General features: G+C 35.4%; 1 protein-coding gene and 1 long non-coding RNA gene across 2 annotated transcripts in view; one reads left to right on the top strand and one right to left on the bottom strand.

Moving 5' to 3' along the window:
- Positions 1-20,393, bottom strand: part of LOC116566820 — a 61,386-nt gene that overhangs the window by 760 nt on the left and 40,233 nt on the right. The gene's annotated exons all lie outside the window — the stretch shown is intronic.
- Positions 1-20,393, top strand: part of WDR63 (WD repeat domain 63) — a 68,194-nt gene that overhangs the window by 30,731 nt on the left and 17,070 nt on the right. Inside the window, exons 13-17 of the mRNA XM_032301377.1 lie at positions 118-246; positions 2,732-2,805; positions 8,296-8,440; positions 10,744-10,831; positions 18,672-18,802. Of these exons, the coding sequence (XP_032157268.1) occupies positions 118-246; positions 2,732-2,805; positions 8,296-8,440; positions 10,744-10,831; positions 18,672-18,802 (567 nt within the window). The remainder of the gene's footprint in view (positions 1-117; positions 247-2,731; positions 2,806-8,295; positions 8,441-10,743; positions 10,832-18,671; positions 18,803-20,393) is intronic.

Here is a 20,393-nt window from a genome sequence, read left to right as displayed (position 1 = left end):
TCTTTGACCTAAGTATTTCTCCAAGTTATTAATTCTAACTGGAATAATGAGTAAAGTGTGAATTCACTCGTTAGCTCTCTGAATTGAGCACACAACTTTCTTTTCACATTTTTCCAGCCTATGTTTCTCCTTGAACCAGACAGTAATAAAGAAGCAACATATATCAGACATTGTGCGGTCTCCTCAATAGAAAGTGGTCATAAGAAAGTAATTACAGATATACATTGGCTGTCTGACACATTTGAGGTGAGTCTTGATGGTCTCATAATTTTCTCCTGCTGGATTGTACATTTCAGAAGATTTTATTCAAAGAGCATGTTTCAAGTCAACAGTTCATTTACATTTAAATCATAAAATGTTTCCTGAGAATAAGGCCAATGTTTCAACTTCAATGGCTTATAAACCACTAAAAAATGTAGGTGGTGTCAACAATGATAAAATACAATAGTGGAGAAGATAAGACTTTGATATGTAAAAATAGAGTACAAATATTTTACACTGTCAGTGTTTGTGGATTTAAAATCTATGATTTCAGCAAATTGGAGCAGGCAACTCTGAAGATCTGTGACATACAGTAATGTGTTATTTTGCTAACACAATTTTGAACTGACTGCACCGTGAGGCTGGTAGGTGAAAAACTAATCATGCAGTGAATGAGTCCAGCTGAGTGCCCAGCATCTGCAATGTAGTTTGGCTTTGTAGTTCTGTACCTGACTCACTAAGTCTGGTGTTAGTGAACTTGGAAACTGGTAAGCTCCCCAAATGTTTCCTACAAGCACACTAAGGGACCACTGTGTACTTTGAGAATACTAAAGAATATTATGACAAAGTAGAGTTGTAAAGGGTAAATAGCTCTTCAACATACTCAAATGGATTATCCCAAAGCAACAATACTTTTATTTTATTTAATTTTATTATTTTTTTTAGCAACAATACTTTTAAGTTATAATGAACCAAAACAAATAGCCCAGACAGTTTCTATAACCTCTAAGAGTCTAACATGGGGTAATGGAAGGAACTCTCTGTTCCAACTTCATCTCAGCTCACACAGTACACACAAATTAATTCAGATGATTATAAATTTAAATAAAAATAACAAATACAAGAAAAATATAATAAAGATCAAAATAGAATACCATAGAATGTTATATTTCTGGGTTGGAGATAGTTTTCTAAGCTAATTAATGTTGAAAGAAATTCAAAACATACACACGTAAATTTCTAAGCTAACAAAGAGCAAACAACAAAATGGAGAAAAATATTGGCCTAAAATATGGTAAATACAAAATTTCCAGTAAATAAAACATATACTAGAAAACAATGAGTAGATAAACATGAAAGTCATTCACGTTTTCTAATATCAAAGAAATTAATAACAAAGCAACAGTAATATACTATTTGGGACCATTTAATTTTTAAATAAAAATTTAATAAATAACAATGCCCTGTGTTAGAAAGGATGCAGTGGTGAAACCAGTAAACTCTAACACTGCTTGTTCCAACATAAAACTTCTGGAATACAATTAGGATGGTTCTTAAATCATCCAAATTTTCGACTTTAAACAGTAATTCAAATTTTGGGAATTCATAGTAAGAAATAATCAATTTGTGCCTCAAGAAACAACATTACATGCACATCTTAATAAATTATATCAAAGTGATTCATGAAAAAATACTGGAAAAGAATACAGGTAGAATTATATTTGATATTAAACCTATTTTTCAAATTTCTATAATATTACGTTGTTGTTGTTTAAATCGTTAAAACTTGAAAGTTCAGAGCAAGCACACTTCTGGGGTCTTGCACTTCATACAGCAGAGAAGACTCAGTAGAGGGAGAGGCAACATGGACTCTGGATTGCTTATCAGATGAGTAGAAGTTGGCAGCATTTGGGAACCAAAAAGCATTTGGGCTCCTGTGGCCTCCACCAGATTTCCAGGGCCTTAGTTCCTGGGACACCTACCGGCCTTAGCAGTGCAGCACCTGTATCCCTCCTCCTACCCACTACTTTCACTGTTTATTTGCTGCTGGAACCCCTACCTTTGATTACTATCTTGCTCATCAGTCCTACCAGGAAGGTAGGGAATTAGGGAGTCATGTTTCCCTACTGATTCAAGAGTGGCATCTTCATAGATTGCCACAAAACCTTTCACCTTGTTTCAAAGTGAACTAATTGGAACTTGGGACCTTCTAGGACCCTAAGGAGAGAACCATTTACTCTCCTTGGACTCTTGCCTGTGCTAGGTGACTCTTGGTATCTAAAGTAACACTAAATGTCTTCTCTACTAACCTTATCTGCTTAATAATCTCATAAAAACTCCTATGTTCTATTCCACCATTAATAGTAAAAAACAAAAGAGTCTGCGTTTCTAATTCTAATGGATAATGAAATTGTGATACACCATCAATAATTATAAAACCGTTAAAATGACTTATGAGTACACAGGTTTAGGTGTTCAAATAACATCAACTGAAAAATCTAAGGATAGAAATTTTTATACATCCTGGTTTAAACTACGTAAAAACATTTCTGTGAAAAAAGACTGGAAAAATACCTTGAAGAATTCTACTTTATGTTAAAACTTATTCTTCAATTTCCATGTTATTGTTATATTCTTTTAATAAAAATTAAAATAAAGAAAAAATATTAAAAGAGTAAAGCACTATGAGAAAAGTCATTACGTCCTAGGTACAAAGAACTTACTTCTTGTGTCTTTAAAAAAACCACAGATTAACAGATTGGGGGCTGTCTTTGAGAATCGAAATGGAATATGCTGTCAACTTGTCACGTGTTCAGCTGATTGGTATGTCTTTGTTAGTGTTCTTGGGTCAATTTCAAAGTCTGAGTGGGTGGGGAGGAAGGTTTCCCCACCTTCTGCCAAGCAATACTCTGGACACCAGCTGGGTGTCTCACAATTCCACTTAATTCTGACACTATCCACCAGGATTCACAGGTTAAGGTTCAGTCCTACAGGACTGCTCTCTGGAACTCCTCCCCTACCACTACCCACTCCCCTGCCAGCCACCTCAGACACCAGTCACAAACCCAGGTCATTAGCTATACTTCTGACTGACTGGCTGTAGATTGGAGGTTCCGAAGATTCCTCCTCAGGTTGGATTAACTTGCTAGAGTGGCTCATAGAACTCAGAGAAACATTTTACTTACTAGATTACTGGTTTATTATAAAAGGATGTAATTCAGAAACAGCCAGATGGAAGAGATGCAGAGGGCAAGGTATGGGGAAAGGGTGAGGAGCCTCCAAGAATCTCCACTTGTTCACCATCCAGGAAGCTCTCTGAACCTTGTCCTTCTGGGGTTTTAGGGGACTTTATTTCACAGGTACAATTGGTTAAATCTTTGGTCATTGGCGCCTGAACCCAATCTCCAGCACCTCTCCCCCTGCTGGAGGTCAGGGGTTGGAGATGAAAATTCCAGCTCTCTAATTGCAGGGTTGGCTCAATTGGCAACCCACCCCCATCCTTAGGTGCTTTCCAAAAGTTGCCCCATTAACATAACAGAAGGCATCTTTGGGGCTCTCTACATCTAGGAAATTCCAAAGGTTTTAGAAGCTCTCTTCTAGAATCCTGGAGGAAGAACAGATTTATATAACTTGTAATTCACAACATCACAGTCTTATTTCAAACACTACCTAAGTGTTCTCATACAATATATTCTTTTTTCTTAGATCCTTCTAAAATCATTATCTTCTGTTCCTTAAACAATCTTTATTGTAACAATTCAACCTGTTATTAACAATAGGGCAGAATATTATAGACTGTTGCTGGTTGAAAAAATATTTTATGATGCAAATATGTTGTAAAAAGAATACATATGTGTGTACACACCCACCCACACAGAACTATATCCTATAATATAGGTAATAAGTAATAAAGTTGCTGAATCAAAGAAAGAGCTGACTAAGACCTTAGAAACAGCTGGAGGGATCTGGGTAGCAGGAATGAATGGCCAGCCCCTTCCATCTGAATGAATCAATTCCAACCTGACTTCTGTTAAATCACAAAATCACCCCCTTTGGCCAAGGAGGGAATGGCAAGACACCTGGCGTGACAGTTCCAACCTGACTGTGTGGAATAAGGAACAGTTCCCCAAAAAACAAAACTATTAGAGTGCTCTAGCTAAAAAATGAAAGAGCACGAGGTTAAGGGTAGCAAGCAACCAAAGGGCTACCAATAGGTCCATATGGAATATTATACAACAATTAAAATTGTAATGATTCATGGAGCAATATTTATAGTATGATGTTGATTATAAACAACAGAATGCAAAGCTCTACTCTTCTTTAATAGCCTTGGAAAACATTCAGAAACACTGAACAAATGTAAAATTTTATATGTGTTTTATTTGAGACACAGGTCCTTGACTGTTGGTTATGATGGCCCTTGAATTTAGAAATATTCTAGAACATTCTGGAAATAATAATTCCTTCAAAAGTTGTTATAGTAAAAAAAAAAAACTTATATATTTAGAAAAGCTAACTTTTAGTTATTTGGAAACCTTACCAGTTCTAAACTTTATACCTCAGCCATGCCAAGGTTCTTATAATACAGAATAAGTTAAAATAAGTATCTATTGATAAAGAATATGTGACTGAACAGTGAATATTACTCAGCCATTAAAAAAAAGAATGAAATCTTGCCATTTACGTCAACATGGATGGATCTAGAAGGTATGATGCTAAGTGAAATAAGTCAGTCAGAGAAAGGTAAATGCCATGCAATTTCACTCATATGTGGAATTTAAGAAACCAACCAACCAACAAACAAGAAAGAGACAAACAAAAAACACTCTTAAGTATAGAGAACAAACTGGTGGTTACCAGAAGGGAGGTAGATGAGGGAGATGAATGAATTAGGTGAAGAGGATTAAGAGTATACTCATCATGATAAGCACTGAGAATGTATAGAATTGTGAATCACCATTTGAATACCTGAAACTAATATAACACTACATGCTAATTATACTGGAATTAACCAATCAATTTTTAAAACTCCCCAAAAGAATATGTCACATTCTTTTTATTAATTTATTAATAAAAGTATTAATTATTATTAACAGAATTTATTAATTCATATTAATTTATTGGTTAATAAATGATTAATTTATGCAAAAAGTTCAACTGAGGTTATCTGTATTTAGCAAAATCTTTTTTTTTTCAAAAAAATTTAGAAGATTTTAATTATTTGAGAGAGAGAGAGAGAGAACACAAGCAGGGGGAGAGGCAGAGGGAGAGGGAGAAGCAGGCTCTCTGCTGAGCAGGGATCCTGATGTGGGGCTCAATCCTACAACCCCAGGATCATGACCTGAGCCAAAGGCAGATGGCTCAACCAACTGAGCTACCCAGGGACCCCTAGCAAAATCATTTCATGAATAATGCAAATTAATGCTATAAATGAGATTCAAGATCTTTCTAATTTGGAAGAATAGTTTTAAATCAACTATAATTCGAGTTTAAAACGGCTCTTTTTGTGTCATTTGTGATGTTTTCCCCAAGGATTTATATTTTGACAACATAAAAATGATTAATATTTTCAACAATTCATTATTAAGATGAATAAATGACTAATATTTCTTTAGTCACATAAATGAAAAGTTTTGTTAGTCTTACTTGAGCTACAATCTGCTTATCTACATACTTTAACTTACAGATCTAAATTCTTTAATGACATCTTAAGTTTATTAATCAGGTTACTCATAACCTCAGTGATAGAAATAATGGCACTAATATGGCATATTCTTTGCCATCCTCATTGTATGTTTTCACATAATTAATACAAAGTCACTTATACTAAAATACTATACAAGTATCATTATAAATGTGTTACCAAGTTTATTACACTTAAAATTATACTCTATAGATGTGTGGATCTTTATAAAGAATTTTTATATACATTATCTCATTTGATTTTTTCAACCCATAAGGAAGGAGAAATAAGAGGAGAAATAACCTTTATTGGCTGCTTAATGTGGGCAAAGCACATTAAATCCAACATTGCCTGTGTATGTATTGTTTTCCCAGTGAATATACATGTATTTATGTTATACATATTATATATTTATAGTATATATTATATTTTCATTATATATTTATATATTTATAATATATGTTATATGTAGTTATATACCATGTCTCTTAAATATGACACCAAGAACACAAACAATAAAAGAAAAAAGTTGAAATTCATCAGAATTTTTGTGCTTCAAAAGGCACAAGCAAAAAATTAAAAGTCCATGGTATGGAAGAAAGTATTTGCAAACCATATATCTGATTTAAAATTTCTATCCAGGGGTTCCTGGGTGCAGTCATTAAGTGTCTGCTTTCGGCTCAGGTCATGATCCCAGGGTCCTGGGATCAAGCACTGCATCAGGCTCTCTGCAAGGCAGGGAGCCTGCTTCCCCACCTCTCTCTCTGCCTATGTCTCTGCCTACTTGTGATCCCTGTCAAATAAATAAATACAGTTTTAAAAAAACAAAACAAAACAAAAACCAACCACAATGAGACCTAAAATAGCCAAATCAGCAATCTTGACAAAGAGCAACAAAGTTGGAGGACTCCCACTTCCTGATCTCTAAACTTTTTACAAAGTTACAGCTAGAGACAGAGGTACTGACACTGGCATGAGAATAAACATAGAAATCATAGAGTTCAGAAATAAACCCATATGTCTATGGATGACTGATTTTTCAACAAGGGTATGAAGACAATTTAATGAAGAAAGACTAGCAACAAATGGTGCTGGGAGATCTGGATATCTGCAAGCAAAAGAATGGAGTTGGAACTTTACCTCACCGTATACACAAAAATTAACTGAAAATGGCATAAAGACCTAAATGTAAGATCTAAAACTATGCAACTTTAAGGCAAAAACATAAAACTATGCAACTTTTAGATAAAAACATAAACAAAAGCATAAATGTTCATGATCTTGGATTACATAGTGATTTCCTACATATTACATCCAAAGCACAAGCAAATGCAAATCTCAATCAATTTTGATGAGGCACCACTTACCCCACTAGAATGGCTATGATAAAAAAGACAAAAAGTAGCAAGCGTTAGCAAGGATGTGGAGAAATTGGAGTCCTCACACATTGCTGATGGGAACACAAAAATGACATAGCTGCTTTGGAAAACAATCTAGCAGCTCCTCAGAAGATCAAACACAGAAATTACCATATAACCCAGCAATTACACTCCTCAACATATACCCAAGAGAAACGAAACCAGGATCCACACAAAACTTACGCACCAATGTTCATACCAGCGTTATTCCTAATAGTCCATCAACTGACAAATGGATAGACAATGAAATATTATGTGGCAATACAACGAAATGATATACTGACATATACTACCACATAGATGAACTCTGAAAATATGCTAACTGAAAGAAGCCAGTAACCAAAAGTCACATATTGTCTGATTCCATCTATATGAATTGTTCAGAATAGACAAATCTCTACAGACAGGAAGTAGATTAGTGTCTAGGGGGGGGGGGCGGTGAGGAGTGACTGCCAATCTGTACAAGGTTTCATGTTGGGGTAATAAAAATCTAAAATTAACTGTGGTGATGGTTGCAAAGCTCTGTGACTATGTAAAAAATCATTGAATTGTGTACTTTCAGTGGTGAATTTTGTGCTATTGAGCTATATCTCAATAAAGTTGTTAAAAAGACGATGCTTTAAAAAGTGCTTTAAAAAAATGTGAAGAAAGATACTAAGGGAGCGCCTGGCTCAGTGGATTAAGCCGCTGCCTTCGGCTCAGGTCATGATCTCAGGGTCCTGGGATCTAGCCCCAAATCAAACTCTCTGCTCAGCCGGGAGCCTGCTTCCCCCTTTCTTTCTGCCTGACTCTGCCTGCTTGTGATCTCTCTCTCTATCAAATAAATAAATAAAATCTTTAAAAAAAAAAAAGATACTAAAAAAAAGTTGGTGTTAATATCCAAACTCAGATCTCATATATGATAATATCAGTGTCAATACCAGCAAAGTCATCAAATAACCCTATAAACTGTTTAATTCTCTAAAATATAAAATGCAAAACAGTCCCATGTCATAAAAATCTTAGTTTCAGAGATACTAATATACAGCAGTGATCACATTGCTAATGTGTAGAAGCAGCAAATTTTGGTAGTTCTAAGGCTACATCTTTTACTTGTACTCAACAGTTTAGTTGAGTCTCATAAATATTTATTGAGTATATTTTTGAGAATTTATTACACTAAAAAATTTTACAAAGTTGTGTTTATAAGTACGTATGTGAATTTTTTTAAAGCACAGTATGTTTCTGGGATATCAGACCACAGAAATCTTTAACTCCACAACCAATAGACAAAAAGAAAGAAGAACATATTGAAATTCCTTTGGATGTACCATCTACTTTTTTGCATCTCGATCTCTCCTGGAAACCTCTCACTAAGGTAAGTAACATGCAATCTAGTCCATTCTATTTACTTGCGTATACTCTGTAATATATATGCATATACATACATGTATATACACACTCTAGAAATCTCAAGTTAACAAAGGACTTCATCATTTAACCAATAAATTCATTCACTGAGAATTATTGTGATGCTTGCCTAGGTCAAGCCAGAAATCACAATTTTTGTGACCTCAAGATTGATATTTGTTCATGTATAAGCATGCCCCAATGTACTGATGGTTTATATAATTATTATATAATTATATATATAATACATAATATATATACATTAATATAGAATAATTGTATATTATTTATATAAATAATTATATATTATATATAATAATTATATTATAATTATATAATTATATATTATTTATATAATAAATAATTATATATTATTTATATATTATTTAATAATTATATGTTATTTATATAAATAATATATAATAATTATATATTAATAATATATTGTTTATATTACATAATTATATTATATTATATTATTATATATTATATATTATTTATATAAATATAATTTTATATATTTATATAATGAATAATATAATTATATATTATTTATATATAATTATATATTATATATAATTATTATATATATTAATGTATATATTATATATTACTGATTTTCAAGCAACTGTATATGCATATATATAGAACTATATATGTATATATATATGTTTTGCATAAACATATATAATATAATATATACATAATAATTATATAGTTGTATATATATGCATATACAGTTGCTTGTAAATCAGTAAGTTCTGGAAAGCTAATTTTTCTCTGGAAAGCTAATTTTAATCCCTAACATAGGCAAAATTCTATATATTTTGCATGTAGTAGGAAAGAGTATTTTATTTATTTTTTAAGAGTACTTTAATATCTATAACCAAACAAAACTGAAAGTAATTCAAAGAGAAATTATTTGTACTTTTCTTGAAAGGCAGAGCTTTGAAGAAAAACAATTTTAATTGAAGAAAAATATAGCTGTGGATTGTGGAAAGTATGAATGGGTTTCAGCAATTTGATGACTCTCTTTTTTTCAGAATGTCTAGTTTCAATTCCAAACTTACTATTTATTCCCTATCCTATATCTATCACTAGAATTACATTAATATGGGGACGCCTGGGTGGCTCAGTTGGTTAAGCAGCTGCCTTCGGCTCAGGTCATGATCCCGGCGTCCTGGGATCAAGTCCCACATCTGGCTCCTTGCTCCGCGGGGAGCCTGCTTCTCCCTCTGCCTCTGCCTGCCATTCCGTCTGCCTATGCTCGCTCTCTCTCCCTCTCTCCCTCTCTGACAAATAAATAAATTTTTAAAAATCTTTAAAAAAAAATTACATTAATATGTATTTTCTCCAAATGTAAGAGAGAACACAGAGGGGTAAGAATATTCCAGAAGGAGCTGGGATTAGAAATTAGAAATTAGAAAAAGAGGATTAGGAATTTTCTGGGTTAGGATTTACCAAGCTATAAATCATTTAAAAGGAAATGAACAAACAGAAACTTATCAGGGAATCATTGTTAGCGTGTGGACAAATATCCGCATGGAGAAATGTGGGGCAAAAACTGAGAGGGAAAAATATGAAGTGTGGCAGCTTCTCATTCTGTTGCAGATCCAAGCCATTTCTGGAACTCAGGGGTACATGTGTCCCCAAGGGGACTCAACAGTGCCTGGCAGATGAAAAGACCCCACACAACTTTCTAGAGCTTCATTTATGTGAAAGACATAGGAACCAGGAGACTAAACCATTATTTTATATTAAAACCAAAAAGGATGTATTATGAATTAGAATACACAGTATTTTCAGAAATTCAACACATGAGATTGGAATTTGGAAATGAGCCCCCTGGGCAAGCTCCCTTTAGTCGCAGGGTTATTTATTATTTATTTATAAAAATCTTATTTATGTATTTGATAGAGAGAGCGAGCACGTGAATACATAAGCAGGAGGAAGGGCAGAGGAGGAGGAGGGAGAAGCAGGTTCCCTCTGGAATAGGGAGTTTGACTCGGGATTCAATCCCAGGACTCTGTTATCATAACCCCAGTCAAAGGCAGACACCACCTGACTGAGCCACCCAGACAGCCTGGGTTGCAGGGAAACTGTGGTTGAGGCACTGTCTGTAGAGAAAAGCAACTAGGAATCTGAGGGAGAATGGAAAAGGGACAAAGGGAGGGAGGTGGGACACAGCCATCTGGGGGTGGAAAGGAAAAGCAAGAATAAATCACCCACAGGATATATGGAAATAATTTTTCTTCTGTGTTCTCCCAAAAGTTAAGGCTGTCTAAAGGCGAAACAAGTTTAGACCACTGCCCAACCAAGATCAGCCTGAGTGAAGATGATCTCCTTTACAACACACAAGGTAACTGCATTTGCTTATTGAAATGGCATGTAATAGTTTGAGAATTAGTGATTCTTTATGTCCAAGGTGAGTTACTTGCTAAGATAGTCTGATTTGTAAAGAGATTACAGAAAACCAAACCCTCCAATATGGAACTTTATAATGGCTATAATAAATATAGGGGTACCTGGGTGCCTCGGTTGGGTTAAGCGTCCATCTCTTGATTTAGGCTCAGGTCATGATCTCAGAGTTGTGAGATAGAGCCCTGCCTCAGGCTCTGCACTGGATGTTGGAGTCTGCTTAAGATTCTCTCTCTCCCCTTCCCCATCACTCCTTCTCAAAAAACAAACACACGCACACACACAAAACTATGGCCAACACATTAAAACTGCCTATACACACACGCAAAGATTTGACGATAGAATTCAGTTTAGTTGAGTCTCATAAATATTTATCGAGTATATTTTTGAGAATTTATTACATTAAAAACTTTTACAAAGCTGTGTTTATAAGTACGTATGTGCTCAAAGAATAATTCTATAGAACAGAACATATCTTGAGTCTAACAAAGTGAGTTATGAAGTATAAGAAATAAATATACATTCCCAGACTATAATAGAAAAATTAATATTTGTACAGCACCACGATAAAATAGAGAAATAACAATTGCCTTTTAAATCTATCTCAACTCAACCCTTACACCTTTGTTGAAGTAATTGAAGGGTACACATACAAATGTCGAAACTATTAAAGGTGTGCACGAATATCCCACCCTGAGAGCAATGCACAGTGAAACTGTAGAAGAATCACAAGAAACTGAAGTATTTTCCAAATATTTGCCTTGTCAAATGGATTTCCATTTATAAATTTTTGAATGTTCAGTTAAATGACAGAATATCTTGGAAAAAACATAATATGTATATAATGCCCTGCTTGGGCAAAACTCACTTTGAAGCTACAACCCAAGACCTCATGTTAAAGAAAAAAAAAAAAACCACTAAATGTTTATAGACCTTTTCCAAGCAATTTTAAAACATTGTGTGTTTTTTATGTATTTGGGCCTGATTCATTCCAGAAAGAATGGAAGGTGAGTTCTCTCCTCCACTTCTTTGTATTCAACTGTCAGCTACAATTTATTGAATCCCAGCCCTGAGTTAGGTTCTGTGCTACCCAGTACTGCACCTGCTTTCATCCATTTACCAGATATTTATAAAATGCTTATTTTATGCTAGACCCTGGGGGTGCAATGGTGTGTAAAACAGATTCTCATGATCATGACAATCCTGCAAACTGGGAATTTTCATTACCATTTTACGATTAAGGAAACCAAGACTGTAAGGTTATTGTAACTTGTAAAGAGTAACTCATTAGGGGCTCCTGGGTGGTTCGGTTGGTTGAGCCGCGACCTTTGGCTCAGAGTCCTGGGACTGATTGGGCTCCCTGCTCACCCAGGAACCTGTGTCTCCCCTCCCCTCCTCCCTTCCCTACCCCTCCTGCTCTCTCTCTCTCAAATAAATCAAGTATTAAAAAAAAAAGAGTAAATCATTAGATGCTCTACTCTTACTTTTCAAATTAATGAAAAAAGATGATCACAAGGACCTTCCTGCTTTGATCTGGTTGATAGTAAGGATATCACTATATCTTTTAAAAGTATTTTTTTTCCTTATTCACTTTCAACATGTTTATTGAGGTATAATTGACATACAATAAAACGTAATGTTTTCAACACAAGTCTCTTACATATACCAATGCATATACATATACATGTACATGTACATATACATATACATGTCTTTGTATGGACATGTGCTCTTATTTGCCTGGGTAAATAACTAGGAATGGGATGATTAAATCATATAGCAGGTGTATGTTTAACTTTTTAAGAGACTGCCAAAGTGTTTTACAAAGCAGTTATACCATTTTACATTCCAACAAGCAGTCCAGGAGAGTTCCATAGCTGGTATGGCTAGTCTTTTTAACTGAACTATTCTAAAACGGGTATAATGATATCTCATTTACATTTACCTAATGACTAAAGATGTTGAGCTTATTTGCATGTATTTTTTTGCCACTCATAAATATATCTTTTTTGGTGAAGTGTCCATATCTTTTACCCATTTTTTAGTTGTGCTGTTTGTTTTCTTATTGTTGAGTTTTCAGAGCTCTTAACATACGGCATACTAGTCCTTTATCAGATATATGATTTGCAAATATTTTCTCCCAGTCTGTGACTTACCCTCTATTAAAATATTAAAATGTCGGGTGCCTGGGTAGCTCAGTGGTTTAAGCATCTGCCTTCGGCTCAGGTCATGATCCCAGGGTCCTGGGGTCAAGCCCCTCATTGGGCTCCCTGCTCAGTGGGGAGCCTGCTTCTCCCTCTCCCTCTGCCTACTTGTGCTCCCTCTCCATCTCTCTGTCAACTAAGTAAATAAAATCTTTAAAAAAATACATTAAGTGTCCTTCTCCTAACACTGTCTTTTGAGAAGCAGAAGTTTTTAATTTTGAGGAAGTCCAGTTCATTGGTTTGTTCTTTTGAGGGTCATGATTCTGGTTTTGAATATAATTGAAGGTTGGGGTTTTTTTCCTAGGAGTTTTACAGTTTTATAACTATGATCTTCATTGAGATGATTTTTTCCTATGCACAAATTATGGATCAGAGTTGATTTGTGTGTGGTGTTCCAGCACCAGTGGTTGAAAACACATCCTTTTCCCACTGGATTGCTTTTGTACCTTTGTCAAAAATCACTTGTCCAAATATGTGAGAGTCCATTTCTGAACTCTCTGTTTTGTTCTGTTGATCTCTGTTTATCTTTACACCAATAGCACACTGTCTTGGTTACTGTAGCTTTATAATTAGTCTTGAAATTAGTGCTAGTCCTTCAACTTTTTTCTTTTTCAAAGTAGTTTTTGACCAACCCAGGTTTCTTGCTTTCCCATGGGAATTTTGTATCTTTTGTCTTGCATAAACCAGCTTTGATTTTGATTGGCAAATCAGGGTTACAAGATCAATGTTATAAGAATTTGGTGTCTGCACAATAGAGCCTTTCAAGTCATTAGTACGGTAGAGCTCCCCATCTACTTAGGTCATTAGTTTCTCAGTGATGTTTTATAGTTTTGAGTGTAGAGATCTTTCACTTCTTTTGAGAGATTTGTCTCTAAGTCTTTCACATTTTTTTGGTGCTCTAGTAAATGGTACTTTCAAATTTTTAATTTCAGATTGTTCATTACCAGTGTAAAAAAAAATACAATTGATTTTTGAGTATTGATTTTGTATCTTCCTAAAATCACATTACTTATAGTAGCTTATTTGTAGATTTATTTGGGCTCTCTATGTAGATGACAATGTCATCTGTAAATAAGGACAGTTTTACTTCTGATCTGTATGAGTTTTTTTAAGTGATTACACTGGCTAGAAACCTCAGGAGGCAAAGTGGTTAGAGAACATTCTTGTTTCATGCCAGATCTTAGGCAGAAAGCATTTAGTCTTCCCCCGTTAAGTATGATGTTAGCTGTAGGGTTTTTGTAGAGTCCTTTATCACATTGAAAATTTTCCCTTCTATAATTTTTATTAATGTTGGATTTTGTCAAAAGATTTTTCTGCATTTTGGGAGATGATCACATGCTTTTTTTCTTTTTAAACTTATTAATATGGAGAATCACTCTGATTAATATCTGAATGTTAAACTAGTCCTGGATTCCTGGGAGAAACTCCACTTGGTTGTGATTTAGGAATTGTTATCCCTGAAAATTTTAAAGAACAATTTTTACACTGTTATCTCTATGCTTATATCTGCATTTATTCAAGACATGTATTAACTCTTGCAAAGTGCGAGGCTCTAAGGACATAGCTGTGAAAAGATAATTCCCTGCTTCTGTGGAGCTTACCTTCTGGTGTGATAGATACATATCTTATATCCACTTAAGGAAGGACCTATCTAAAATGAATCTTGAAGCATGACCCAAATGTCATCCAACAGAAATATTCTCCATCAAACGAATGTTCTCTTTCCAGACAAAGCCATTTTGTGGATATTTCTCAGAGAAAGGTATACTGGCTAAATCGGTTCATAAAGGGAATGGACAGATAATTTTTTAGACTCTCAGCTGACCCTGTGGTTGGCTATGTCCCTTTATGTGTGTTCAGAAGTCCACGGTGCAGACAATCCCCCAAGTCCTGGAGAAAATTAAATTCCACTTGGTAATCTCAGTGTATCTTACTAACACATGCCTCTGATCACTAAAGGCAGTTACTGCGGTCATGACCTGCCTCCTCTAAATGGCCAGCTCTCCGAACTTGATTTGAAATCTCATTATGGTATTTTGAATCCCCTTAGGACACCTTGCCAGCTCTGCACCTACTCTGACCAGACTTGAACCTGTTGCCTAGAATACACTTGTATGTTTGTTGAGCACATTTTGTTGATTGACCCTACACTGGTTCTCCTTCAGCCTTCCACCAAGAATCCCAAATTCACGCTATCCCACCCTCATGATCCGGGTCCGGCTCACTGTCTGGCGCTGTGTTGCCACCTAGTGGCTGCCGGCCACATGGCTCTCATCTGCCATGTTAGATCTGCAGTAGTCCGTGCCCTTCTGAGCGCTCACTTTCACATGTTCTTTTCGTTTATTCTGTTACAGAAGACTTTTCTCTAAATGTTTTAGGAATTCCTATTTTGGAATTGCTTTCAGATCCTCTGTCATATTCTTCTGAACACTGTGGCATAGTAGTTAAATGTGGATTCTGGAGTTTGGGTTTAAATTCCAAAGCCACCATTTATTATTTGACCATTTATTACTATAGCTCTCTGTGCCTTCCTTTTTAAAATAAACCTTCCTTTTTAAAATAAAGCTGTTTGAGAAGAGAGATGTGAAGATAAGGGAAGTAAATAGTGAAGGTAATACCTCATGGAGTATTGTAAAGATAAAATGAGTTAATACATAGACAGCTCTAAGAAGAGCTCTTAGTCATCCTTGAAGGAGAATTAATGCTTAACCCCCTCAGGAGTTACTGCAAGGACTGAGTGAACCGGTGCACGGCCAGCACACAGTTGAGTACAAGGCATGGAGTCACACAGTAAGCATTTAGTGTTAGCTGCTGTTAGTATCCCAGGCCCTGGCGATGGAAATCCATGGATGGATGCTATGAGGATGAGGTAGGATATTCCTGTCAAGTCTGAGTAAACACATTTTACTCACAGATGATCCCATATTTCTCAGGCCTCATTCTCTTTAACTACCGCAATAAACACTATCAACTAAGCCCCTTTTCTCGGAGCCCGTGCCCTGGCTTTTTTGGTTTTCCTGAGACTTACTCAGTTTCTCTCCTCAGTCTTCTTTCCCTGCTGCCTTTTCAGCATGAATGTCCCTCAGGCTCTTAACTTCAGCAGTGTGCTTTCCTCATTGTTCACCTCTTTTGGTAACTCAGTCCCCTCTTACTCTGTTGAGAATCCTCCACCTCGCCTCTTGCTGTCTCCTGGGTTTGAACCCAGTCTAGTCCCTCAATGTCAGTGTGACCAGAACAGAACTTGAGTCATCCCTGTCTCTCTCCTGAGGTCCCTACATACAGTCTCTCTCTTAGGATAACTAGGTCTTCCTTTACGGCACATCTCACATTTGCCTCTTCCTTTGCATCACCTATACTGACCCCTGGATCAGGCTCTTGGTTCCTGTTGTTAGACCAGAGGGCTCCAAACTCTTCCATCTTGCACCCCGCAGGAAACAGAAATTTTTTTTTAACACATATTCCCAATGAGCATGTATTTATTTACAAATTATATGCCCAAATTATATACATATTACATTTACAAATTATATTTACAAATTATATACATTTTACAAATTATATGTTCCACTCTACTATGATATACTCTACTGATACTAATACATTAATGTATATCATTTAAAAAGAGAAAAACACATTGAAATGAGAGTGAAGAATTTGACATAAATAATATCATTTTGTAAGAACAATATTGGAATGCCTGGGTGGCTCAGATGGTTAAGGCTCTGCCTTCAGCTCAGGTCATGATCTGCAGGTCCTGGGCGTCTGCGTCTCCCTCTTCTCCCCTGCTTGTGCTCTGTCTTTCTCTCTCTCTCTCTCAAATGAATAAATAAAATCTTAAAAAAAAAAAAAAAGGAACAACATGATTAAATGTACCTAGTTATTTTTTGAAATGTTGATTGACACTTTGTAATACAGCTAATACGTCTGGTTTCATGTTTGACTTATTTCAATACTTGTTTTTGATATCTTATTAATTGGGAAAGGATCTACAGACCCAAAGCATGTAGATCTCTAATAAAGGAAGTGCCGGTTGATTGTACCAACAAAGTCATAATTGGTTGTTTTTTTTTTTAAGAGTTTATCTATCTATCTGAGAGAGAGAGAGAGAGTTCAAGCAGGGCAAGCGGCAGGCAGAGAGAGAGGGAGAAGCAGGCTTCCTGCTGAGCAGGAAGCCCAATGAGGGGCTCAACCCCAAGACCCTGGGATCATGACATGAACCGAAAGCAGAAGCTTAACTGACTGAAACACCCAGGTGCAACTCATAATTGTTTTTTTACTTTTGTCCATAATTATGCTATATTTTTAAAAAATGGAATGTATATTTTTAGTAGACCTGAGATTTTTTTTTCTATTTTAGTTTTCATTTATATATTTGTTTGTTGGTTTTTACATTTGTTTGTTTGTTTTCCCATGGGTGATATAACCTAGATGATGAAATATTGAAATGTGGTGAGTAGGGTTCCCAGAAATTTAATATCACATTTTTTTAAAAAACTAGTAAGTGACCTGAGAATATGCCCAAGATAATATCTTTAAGAGGATAGAAAAGCAGGATGCAAAGCTGTAAGACTCAATTAAAAGAAAATCTTTATATAGTCACAGAATATATATATATATGTATATACACTCTCACACACACACACACACATATACGCACACAGAAATATAATTATAGGGAAATATATTAATAGTAGTTACCTCTGAGAAATATGATAATGATTTTTGTTATTTTCCTCATGCTTTTCACTATTTTCCAAAGCTTCAGTAAATAACATGGATTAATTTTAGCTCATAAAAAGACTTCTGTTTTAAAACAAGATGACATCAGATACTTTTAAAAACAAAAGAATTTCCAGATGGTGTTTGAATTGTAGCTCCCAGATGAACTGTGCTCTGTCTGCGTGGGTAGTTCCAGCTACAGTAGATTGTACAGTCACTGGTGTTCTTAAGGAATAAACCTGAGCTAATCAGAAAACTTTAAATTATAGTCCATGCATGTGCTGTGCTTATGAAAAACAAGGAATACATTTTAGATGGATTTATTTTTGTAGAAATTAGATAATTTTTGACACTTAAAAGGCTAATCTTGAATTATTGGAAAAATTTGCATATGATGCTAACTGAATAAAAATGACACAAGTTTCTAATTTGAGAATCTTACTGAGACTATCAGGAGTAATGTAATCCAGAGGATATATTTCATGTCCAATTTTTACTGTCAATAATTCTGAAATGATACAAATAATGTAGAACTGGTTTTTAAACTGTGTGCCATGGACCTTTTTGGAGCCCCTGAAAGTAGGTAGAGGGGTCTACCCCTTCCCACCAGGGAACGCTTTCATCACAGCAAGGCAAGTTTTGATCAATTTTACATGCAAGTGTTACTGCATATGCTTTGGTTTGAAAGCCAGTGTTCTACTGCTAAATTAGAAGTCTAAAGATGTTTGTACTTATGCCTACCACACTGGGGAGGGAATGGAGCAGATGTGTGTAGCAAGGGACCAAAAAAATAAGCTAACCATATTTTGAAGGTCTCTCACTGTAAATATGTTTCTTCTATTCATACCCTTCCGAAAGACAAAATATTAACCCAGAGCAAAGCAGTGAATGCAGAAGAGATGAACCCATACCACAATCTGGAAGCTGGGTTGGCCAATCAACTCAAGCCAATAGAGGATTTTTGCACAAAGTTCTTTGCGGGAACAGAGGTGAGTTAGAATTATTGCTGTTTTATATATACATTATATATACAGTCTTCATATATATGTGTGTATACATATATGTGTATATATATATAATATCTAGGTTGTATCACCCATGGGAAAACAAACAAACAAACATAAAAACCAACAAACATATATACATATATATAGAGAGAGTCTTCTTTATATATATGTTCTTAATTTCAGCTTTATTGAGATATATTTGACGTATAAAATTGTAAAATATTTAAAGTGTACATCATGGTGATGTCATGCATGTGTGCATTGTGAAAGTCTTCCCCCATCTAGTTAATTAACACATCCATCACCTCACATATTTATCTGTGTGCACGTGTGTGTGATAACATTAAAGTTATACACTCTTAGCAAATTTCAATTATATAGTGTTATACTGTAGTCACCATGTTTTCTATTCTGTCCTCAGAACTCACTAATCTTTTTTTTTTTTAATTTTATTTATTTATTTATTTATTTGTCAGAGAGAGAGAGCACGAGCGAGAGCGAGCACAGGCAGACAGAGTGGAAGGCAGAGTCAGAGGGAGAAGCAGGCTCCCTGCAGAGCAAGGAGCCCAATATGGGACTCGATCCCAGGACGCTGGGATCATGACCTGAGCCGAAGGCAGCTGCTTAACCAACTGAGCCACCCAGGCGTCCCAGAACTCACTAATCTTACAACTGAATGTCTACACCCTTTTACCAGCCTCTTCCTATTTCTCCCACTCCTACCTCCACCCTGGCAACCACTTTTCTATTCTGTTTCATTACACCCTCTACTGTATATTTGCTTTATGAAGATTTATAATATTTATACCCCTTCCCATATTTTAATATACTCATTTACATAGGATTTTTTAATCTTGATGATTCAGATTCAAATTTAAAATATTCCTAATGAATGTGAAAAAAATCTATAAATTTCAGTATGACCCTCTTTACTAATGATTTATTGATCAACCTGCAAATAGTTATTGAACACCCACACCATATAGAAGAAACCATGCTGAATATTAGAGATCTACTAAGAAAATATATTGCTTTGTTAGTTAGCAAAAGGTAGTAGCAAAACTCAATTCAAAAGTTAAGTAACAACTGGTTATAATAATGGTAATGGCTGCCATTTTGGGGCACCTACTGAAATAACCAAAGGGAGCTTACACTTATAGGACATTTTCTATATAGGAAGGTCTGTGCCAGGTGTTTGTTCCAAATTATATCTTACTTAATCCTAATAGTCTGGGGCACCTGGGTAGCTCAGTTATTGGACATCTGCTTTCAGCTCAGGTCATGATCCCAAGGTCCTGGGATCTAGTCCTGCATCAGGCTCCCTGCTCAGCTGGAAGCCTACTTCTCCCTCCCCCACTCCCTCTGCTTGTGTTCCCTCTCTTGCTATGTTTCTCTTTGTCAAATAAATGAATAAAATCTTTTACAAAATCCTAATAATCTTGTAGGGATTAATCTTCACTTTGCAGACGAAAAAATGAGGCTCAGAACTTTATCTACAGACATACAGAGGCAGAGATGCCCTTTCACTCATAACTCTTTTTCCCTAAAAATAAAGGGCTTTCCCTCCAAGCCA

The sequence above is a fragment of the Mustela erminea genome, chromosome 10 (genome assembly GCF_009829155.1).
Source record: "Mustela erminea isolate mMusErm1 chromosome 10, mMusErm1.Pri, whole genome shotgun sequence".
NCBI lineage: Eukaryota > Metazoa > Chordata > Mammalia > Carnivora > Mustelidae > Mustela > Mustela erminea.
This window is presented reverse-complemented; position numbering and strand designations above follow the sequence as displayed.